The sequence below is a fragment of the Bos javanicus genome, chromosome 13, assembly GCF_032452875.1.
Source record: "Bos javanicus breed banteng chromosome 13, ARS-OSU_banteng_1.0, whole genome shotgun sequence".
NCBI lineage: Eukaryota > Metazoa > Chordata > Mammalia > Artiodactyla > Bovidae > Bos > Bos javanicus.
The window spans coordinates 47,455,436-47,464,356 of record NC_083880.1 but is presented as its reverse complement, the minus strand read 5'-3'; the positions used below and the strand labels follow the sequence as shown (position 1 = coordinate 47,464,356).

Genomic DNA, 8,921 nt, shown 5'->3' with positions numbered 1-8,921 from the left:
TCGGGCCCCGGATAAAGCGTGCGTGCTCGCTGGGCGGGAGCGGAAGCGGAAGCGCTCGCCTCAGGCTTGCGGCGCGGCCCAGACTGCGTTCTCCGCCGGTCAAGGCTGGAGTCCTCCGTGTGGAGCATTCACCCTCCCGGGGCACGGCTGGCCGCTTTCCTGAAAGCAGATATTTCCATCTAAATTCACGTCAGTTCTTATTTCTCTTGTTGGCTGGGTCTGGAAGCGGACAGGGAAGTAGTGTGGAGAGGCGCGTAGTGCGAAGCTGTATGCTAAGTGCTATGCTTTAAAAATTCTTGCAGCATTCAAGTGCTGAAGAAATTTTGGGATTCCGGTGAGGCTGGTAAAAAAAGCCTGTTGGGCAGGTACTCAGAAAACATTGCTTTACATTTTTCCTTTTCCCTCTTTTAGAATTCTTACTCTGCTACCAATAAGCAGTCGTCTGGTGTTTCTCACGCCATGCCTGTTTTTATGTTTTGATGCAGTGTATGAATAGTTACGGAGAAGGCAATGGCATCCCACTCCAGTACTCTTGCCTGAAAAATCCCATGGATGGAGGAGCCTGGTAGGCTGCAGTCCATGGGGTCGCTAAGAGTCGGATACGACTGAGCGACTTCACTTTCACTTTTCACTTTCATGCATTGGAGAAGGAAATGGCAACCCACTCCGGTACTCTTGTCTGGAAAATCCCATGGATGGAGGAGCCTGGTGGGCTGCAGTCCATGGGGTCGCTAAGAGTCGGACACGACTGAGCGACTTCCCTTTCACTTTTCACTTTCATGTATTGGAGAAGGGAATGGCAACCCACTCCAGTGTTCTTGCCTAGAGTCCCGGGGACGGGGGAGCCTGGTGGGGTCGCACAGAGTCGGACACGACTGAAGTGACTTAGCAGTAGCAGTAGCATGAATAGTTAATGACAGTATGTAAACTTTTAAAGACTGATACAAATCACAGGTGATTAAATGCTCTCAAAACCCCCCACTTATTGGTAGTTTGGACTTAAAGTTTTATAGAATTAAATTTAGATTATCGTGTAATAAGGATCACAACACTTAAAAACAGTTTTTGACATAATTTGATCTAACCATTTTTGAAAAGCATATAAGAGCACACTTTTATTTTTTCAGTACTTGATTTCTGCATCATTACAAAATTACTAAAAAGGAACAGGAGCGTTTAGCACCAGTTCCTTTATAATGCTAATTAGGTTGTCTGCAGGCCACTTAAAACAGCTCATTCATTCAGAATTAAGTATATATAAAGCGCTTAGATATGTTTCACTTTTAGAAATCAAGTAACTTGATGATCAAAATAGGTTTACTTGTTTCATTCACATAACTTTGTGATTTTATAGAGGAAAAGTACAGGAATTACAAATGTTTTTCAATTTAATCTTATATACTTTTAAGCTGGTGACGTAATAGCCACGATTTCATTATAGGAGTCAACTTTGACTAGTTTGAACAAAAACCAAGTATTTATTCAGAGTTTTTTTGTTTTGTTTTTGATGTAGCTGAAGAAGTAATTTGGAAAGTGAAATTGCTACTTTCAGTGCTTGGGCTGAAGCAGTGCATTCATGCTCAGTCACTTCAGTTGTGTTAGACTCTTTGCGACCCCATGGACTATAGCCTGCCAGGCTCCTCTGTCCATGAGATTCTCTAGGCAAGAATACTGGAGTGGGTTGCTGTGCCCTCTTCCAGGGGAATCTTAACCAACCTGGGGACTGAACTTGGGTTTCCTCCATTGGACTCTACAGCTGAGCCAACAAGGAAGCCCTCTGGGGTGGAGCAGAGAGACAAGCAAATCAGAGGACACTGGTGTAATACTGGTAGCCAATAACTTATCCAAATTTACAAGAACTTTTACAGATCTTTTGTGTTAAATGGATGATATCCATCAGAGGGAAATAGGCAAAATGCTGATGTGAATGTATTTCATTTCTCACCCTCTCTCCTCTGTCCTAGTCAAGTAAGAGAATCACTTGAGTATATGCTCCTCTTGCTTTTTGTGGAAGCAGGGATGGGGGGACAGGCAGTACTGTAGCAGAATGGTTGAAATGTCAGATGGATTTAAGTGACCACTGTTTCACCTACTCTCTTGTGACTTTGAAAAAATTAGGAGGCAGAAAAACATTAATGGCAAAATAAATATGAAGTCTGGTTCTTGGCAAATGTCTTGATTCTTATTCTACCAGGAGAAACTAGAGTAGAGGCATAATGAGAATGTTTTCATGTCAAAGGAATATCAGGCTCTAAGAACAATGGAGCTTAAATCGCCAAATGCTAGTATAACACGGCAGCCCAGAACTCCAGTATGTATAACAAACACATTATTGTAGCCTGCAGACAATAATACTTTTCTTTGTTTTCATACTGTAGCTGTGTCAGCGTGTTATGATGCCGTCTCGTACCAACCTGGCTACTGGAATTCCCAGTAGCAAAGTGAAATACTCAAGACTCTCTAGTACGGATGATGGCTACATTGACCTTCAGGTAAATGCAGAAAGGACCTGATGAGATTAGCTGGCTCTGTTGATGCTAAGTTAGCAGGGAGACTGATTGTTTTTGATCAGATCCAGGTTTTGCTGATTGTTCCTAGGGTTTAGAGGGAGCAGGAAAGAAACTGCTGAGACTCTCACCCATAGCCTGCAGAAAGAGGGACCTTGGCAGAGCAGTTTCAAACCAATATAAATATTGTCCATTTTGGAGAAATTTTAGTTGTAATGCCAGAGTCTAATAGTTGCAAATTTTATTTCGTTTATCTGGAAGTAATCAGATTATCTTGTTAAGTAGAATTTTTTAAAGACTGTGTTACCAGTTTGTTTACACTTCAGTCAAAACCAGTTCATCTTTTAAGGGAGAAACTCACTGCTAAAGCCAGCAGATTGTGGGAATCTTCCTTCTTTCCTGATGTCATGAGATCCAATTTATTAAAGGTATTCTTTGTGGCAAACAGTAAGTAAAACAGAGAATATTTTTTGAATGTGTGTCCTTCCTGATCATTGTTTATAAAGTACTTAAGGGTGTAGCATCTCTTTTTGGCCGCTTCCCTTTAGACTAGACTATTTTAGGTGGAACTAAGATCAAAGAAGTAGCAGGAACCCCATTCTTTTAAATAAGTATCAGTATAAAGAAATCAATTATTCTTTGTACTTTTGGGACCCACACTTAAAAGAGAGAGTTTTTTGGGTTTTTTTTTTAAAGCAGGTTGGAAAAGCTTCCAGTCAGTTTGGTCACACACAAACATGAGCCAAACCTTAGAAATTTGTCTTTGAATGTTTTAACCTTGAATTGAACTTGTTAATAAGGCAGGTTACTTGCTCGGTGGGTCAGGCAACTAATGCTTCAGAAAAGGTTGTTTTTAAAACCCTTGACCAGATCCCAGCTTAACTTTGAATTCCAGAAATCATTTTTTTCTTCCTTACTTTTCCAGAGCTTGATGTTCACTTTTAATCCCTATAGATTAGTACATTCTTCCATGTGCAAAGGCATGTTTATTAAAAACATGTGTAACATGAAGTGTCTTGTTTTTGTAAGAAAATGATTTTTTTAACAGTACAGTGAGTGGTCTGTGGAATGAGACTAGAACTAGAAAAAATAACATTCTGCTGAGATTTCCTTACTCGAGTTATTGTTAGAGCAATAACTGGAGCTTCCTCTCCTGCAGTCCTTTTCCTTTCTCTCCCAGAGCTGCAGTGGGTGGTAGGACTTTTCAAGACACACTAAGATTGATTTTTCTTATCCTCCCTGCTTTAAAGTATCTGAGTCCTGTATATTCATAATGCTCTTCTTTGTCTTTTTTTGTTTGTTTCTCTTCCAGTTTAAGAAAAGCCCTCCTAAGATCCCATATAAGGCCATTGCGCTTGCTACAGTGCTGTTTTTGATTGGCGCCTTTCTCATTATCATAGGCTCCCTCCTGCTGGCAGGCTATATCAGCAAAGGGGTAAGCTGAGGGGCTTGTGGGATTTCCAGAAGATGTTTAAAATGTCAGCCACTCTGTTGTCTTCTATCTAGTACAGCATATTTCAGCAGAAAGAAGAAAAGGTGGTTTTTGTTTTTGTTTTAAGATTTTGTTCTCAGATAACAAGATGCTTCTTCCTTTGAGCCTCAACAAACTTCTCTCACAGATCCTATGAGGTGGGTATGGCAGGTGGGCAGATTTTCCCTCTGAGATGTGGGCAATTTTCCTACCATCATAGTTTGGAACAGCACAGCTGAGTCTAGCACTGAGGATTCCTGAGTGATAAAGTTTATAACTGGAGTGGGATGCTATTATTGTAACTTTGCAGTGCCACAGACATACAACCGTAGTTAGTGTTTGGGCAGAAGCAGTGAGGATTGTATAGGTCTGGGGCCACTGACCAAGCCAAGACTTTTGGCTCATGGCCCAGATCTTTCTTAAATTGGATTTGGTTGAAGTTCCTGTTGAGCTTCAGTATGATACCTTAGAAACCTAAAGTGGTTTTTGGTGGTTCTTTCTCTTGGATTGTATAGCAGTGGCAGTGTTAGTCTCTCAGTCATGTCCAGCTCTTTGTGACCCCATGGACTGTAGCCCACCAGGCTGTTCTGTCTGTGGATTTCTCCAGGCAAGAATACTGGAGGATATTCTTCTCCAGGTGATTTTCCCAACCCAGAGATTGAACTGGGGTCTCCTTCATTGTAGGCAGATTCTCTACCATCTGAACCACCAGGGAAGCCCAATACAGATGCTTATACACAGCATCTAAACTAATATTGACCATAGTTCACATCTGATCTTCCACACACACCAGACCAGGGGATGATGGTCACATTGCTTTGTATAGGGAACACAGCAAAGAGCTAAAACTCTGGGCATTATCCCTGGAATTAGGAATAGTAGACTGTCCCAATAAAATGGCTGCACATGGCTTTTGAGATGTATATAAATTTACTTTAGCTGTGTCGCAATTTGTCTTTAGCTATTTTAAAAGTATCATGTGGCTACCAGAGGCTTACTTAGTGCTGTCTAAATTTGAACATTGAACTTCAGGACTGTGCCTTCAGTTAACTTTATTAATGACGTAAAAATTGAGAGTGGAGGTGAGATCACAAATAGCACTTCACCTTGTATGATTTATAAAAGACTATAAGTAAGGATAAAGGTGTTAACTAAGAAAATCACTTATTAGATTGTTTTGGTTTTTGGTTTGGTTTGGGGTTTTTTCACTTCTTATTGCAGACATTTCAAACAAAACAGAAGTAGATGAAATAACATAATGAACCCCCAGTATATATCCGCAGTTGAACATCAACAGTTAGTGACCTTTTGTTTCATCTATATCCCCAACTTTTTTTCCTATGTATACTAAAGCAAATACCAGATTTACATTTTGCTGGTAAATTATTAAGCGTGCGTCTTCAGTATGCCTCTCTAACAGTTTTTACACAGATCTAGGGGTATTGTCTTAATACAATTTACCTTGTTTTTCTATTCCCCTTTTTCTTGCGTACTGATAGATTTAGGACTTGCTTAGATTTAGACCTACTGTAGTTTTCTTTTAGAAAGAATATTTCATAGGGATGCTGTGCGTTTGCTATTACACATGGGTTCTCAAAGCCTTTAATAGTTTTCTTGCTTTCTGGCTCAGCATGTTATCCCAGGCCCATCTGTATATTCCCTGTCCCCCAACTTTTAAACAGCCATTTCACTAAGGAGCTCTGGTTTCTTTATGGGAAGTAGATTTAGAGCTCACAAACTGGGCATGAATGATGCCATTACTATTGGTTTTCATTTTTTCTAGGCTTTTTCAGAGACAGAATTAGGAAATAGGTATCCTTTAGAAAACAGGGAAATATTGTATAGACATTGACCTGACCAAAAAGTTCTTCTGGGTTTTTCCAAAACATCTTACAAAAAAACCTAAATGAACTTTTTGGCCAATCTAATATGTCATAATAGCTATAGTATTAGATATTTCCCATGCAAGTTTAAGATTACAGTTTGAAGTTAATTTCTTTGCTTTTAGGTATGTATGTCTATCCCAATGATATTGAAATAATTTCTTCATGCCTTATTTGACATTAAATAGTTTAAAAGTAATAGGAGAAGGAAATGGCAATCCACTCCAGTATTCTTGCCTAGAGAATCCCAGGGACAGAGGAGCCTGGTGGGCTGCCGTCTGTGGGGTCGCACAGAGTCAGACACGACTGATGCGACTTAGTAGCAGCAGCAGCAGCAGTTTAAGAGTAACAGCAATATTAATGCTAAGTAAAAGAAGGCTGAACGCACTGTAAGTTTTCTTAGCAACTCTTTTAATCCTTGGGATATATCTCCTTAGGGATGTACAGTCGAAATCCTGAAAAAAATAAACAGAAAAGTAGAAAATGTAAGAGTGAAAGTGAAGTCGCTCAGTCGTGTCTGACTCTTTGCGACCCCATGGACTGTAGCCCACCAGGCTCCTCCGTCCATGGGATTTTCCAGGCAAGAGTACTGGAGTGGGTTGCCATTTCCTTCTCCAGAGAAAATGTAAAATAAGATAATAGAAATAGCACCAACTATGTCAAATGTGAAAGTTGTAGACCATCATTTTTAATGTTCAAATAATCCCCTTCAAAAGTTCTCTTCCTTTGGTTTTAAGCTTGCATTTATCATCATTGTGTGCCAGCTGGGGCTACTTCCTTTACATGTATCAATCACTTCATTTAATTTCCACTGTAACCATATGAGGTAAATAATCCTCTTTCAGTTTTGAATGAAGCAGCCTGTCAATATCTGTTAAAAGCAGATCTTTATAGATTGTGTTGTGGTGGTTTAGTCGCTCAGTCGTGTCCGACTATTGTGACCCCATGGACAGTAGCCTGCCAGAATCCATGGGATTCTCCAGGCAAGAATACTGGAGTGGGTTGCCATTTCCTTCTCCAGGGGATGTTCCCAACCCAGGAATCAAACCCAGGTCTCCTGCATTGCAGGCAGATTCTTTACCAACTGAGCTACGAGGGAAACCCAGACTGTGTTATAATAAGGGACGAAAAACAAGGCACAGAGTTTGGTATACTCACAACTAAAAACTTTAAAGGAGTAAAAGTTAGCCAAAATATCTGTGGATGAACATGAATAATTTCTTTATAATTTTAGTACTTTGCAATTTTTCAGCAATTGTTAAAGAGACAAAGAGATATAAACATTTTATCTTGGTAGTGTACTTCCCAAAGCTCTGAAAAGTATATGATAACTGATTTATGAATTGGACCCATGACTTTATTTTAAAATTTAGTAACTTGCGTGGTAGTAATGTTTGCTTCCTTCTGCCACCAGGGGGCAGACCGGGCCGTTCCTGTCCTGATCATTGGCATCCTAGTGTTCCTGCCAGGATTTTACCACCTGCGCATCGCCTACTATGCATCCAAAGGCTACCGGGGATACTCCTATGATGACATTCCAGACTTTGATGACTAGCACCCACCCCAGCACTGAAGAAAAGAGTCACAGATGGAACTAAGCCCAGCTTTAAGACATTGAGCAAAAACTATGACTAAGGACTAAGGAGTTCTGCAGTTTGCCAATGTTTAACAAAACAGTGGACAGATTTTATGGGTCCATCCTGAAAGATGTTAACTAAGCTCACAAGTAACTGTCATTTGGGCATTCTCTTATTTTTCATTTTCTGGCCCTGGCAAAAAGCTCCTGACAAAGTTTTTCTGAATGAATATGCATCATGGGAGAGTAGCAATTAATTGTATGGGAAAGTGGGAGGTTATTCTGTAGTGGAAAGTGTTCTGCCACCACCCTTTTTAGAGTTGAGCATTCTTTTAAATAGTCCTCATGGTCAGAATGTTCTTATGGCAAATGGAAGAATGCGCTATGTCAGATTTCTTATTACTAAGTAATTTATTTTGAAAGTAAGTGTCTTCTCCCCATACTCTTTAACTTTGTGTTCCAGTGGAAGACCTTGACACAATCAAATATCAGTGTGGTGCATCTATAATATTTTTTACTTGCTTTCTTATTAACAACAACTAGGAATTTTTTAAACCTCAAAGCAAATTTTCAAGATGTAAACACTCTTCTCTGTACACCAATCCTTGGCCAGCTCTGATCTGGCCTACTGATAGGTTGGCCAGCATATAATTTGGATCATTCTGTCCTGTGTAGATCAAAATGTTCTTATATCATACCATTATGGACTAGACTTTTGGCTGCTTCCTAAGGAAAAAATGTAGACGAATGGTTATTATTTACAGTTTATAATCCCATTGTTGACACCTTGTATTAATGTCATTCTGCTGAAGATTTTAAGAATTGGCCTGGATCTCTAGAGGACTGGACTGCCTTAGCTTGATCTGCCTCCTAGCTTGCAAAAAGTGACTTGTATTCAAAAGAAATTAAAATGTCAAAATCTAAATCCTAGACTTAAAAATTAATTTTAACCTACTTTAGAAAACAGTTTAATGATTATATGTCTTTGATCCCAATCCCCAGGACAGCCTTCAGTTTTAGTTAACTAGCATTGTGCTTAGACTGCTTTCTAGTCATTGTTTTATTCTGAAGTCAGAGCTGTGGTTTTTCCAGTAGTCATGTATGCATGTGAGAGTTGAACTGTAAAGAAAGCTGAGTGCCGAAGAATTGATGCTTTGGAACTGTGGTGTTGGAGAAGACTCTTGAGAATCCCTTGGACTGTGAGGAGATCCAACCAGTCTATCTTAAAGGAAATCAGTCCTGAATATTCATTGGAAGGACTGATGCTGAAGCTGAAACTCCAATACTTTGGCCACCTGATGCGAAGAACCAACTCATTGGAAAAGAACCTGATGCTGGGAAAGATCGAAGGTGGGAGGAGAAGGGGATGACAGAGGATGAGTTGGTTGGGTGGCATCACTGATGTGATGGACATGAGTTTGAGTAGGCTCCAGGAGTTGGTGATGGACAAGGTGGCCTGGCATGCTGCAGTCCATGGGGTCGCA

General features: G+C 40.1%; 1 protein-coding gene across 3 annotated transcripts; it reads left to right on the top strand.

Annotated features, from left to right (window-relative positions):
* The first annotated feature begins 98 nt into the window (after window positions 1–98).
* On the top strand, window positions 99–8,362 carry TMEM230 (transmembrane protein 230). Of its 3 annotated transcripts, XM_061436592.1 has the most exons (5): window positions 99–189; window positions 2,379–2,492; window positions 2,857–2,935; window positions 3,820–3,942; window positions 7,276–8,362. In XM_061436592.1, the coding sequence occupies exons 2-5, from the start codon at window positions 2,470–2,472 to the stop codon at window positions 7,414–7,416; spliced, it is 366 nt and encodes a 121-aa protein (XP_061292576.1). In that variant the 5' UTR covers window positions 99–189; window positions 2,379–2,469; the 3' UTR covers window positions 7,417–8,362. The 3 variants fall into 3 exon arrangements, with proteins under 3 accessions (XP_061292576.1, XP_061292577.1, XP_061292578.1); XM_061436593.1 differs by lacking the exon at window positions 2,857–2,935; XM_061436594.1 differs by lacking the exons at window positions 99–189; window positions 2,857–2,935 and adding an exon at window positions 275–365.
* Window positions 8,363–8,921: the final 559 nt, after the last annotated feature.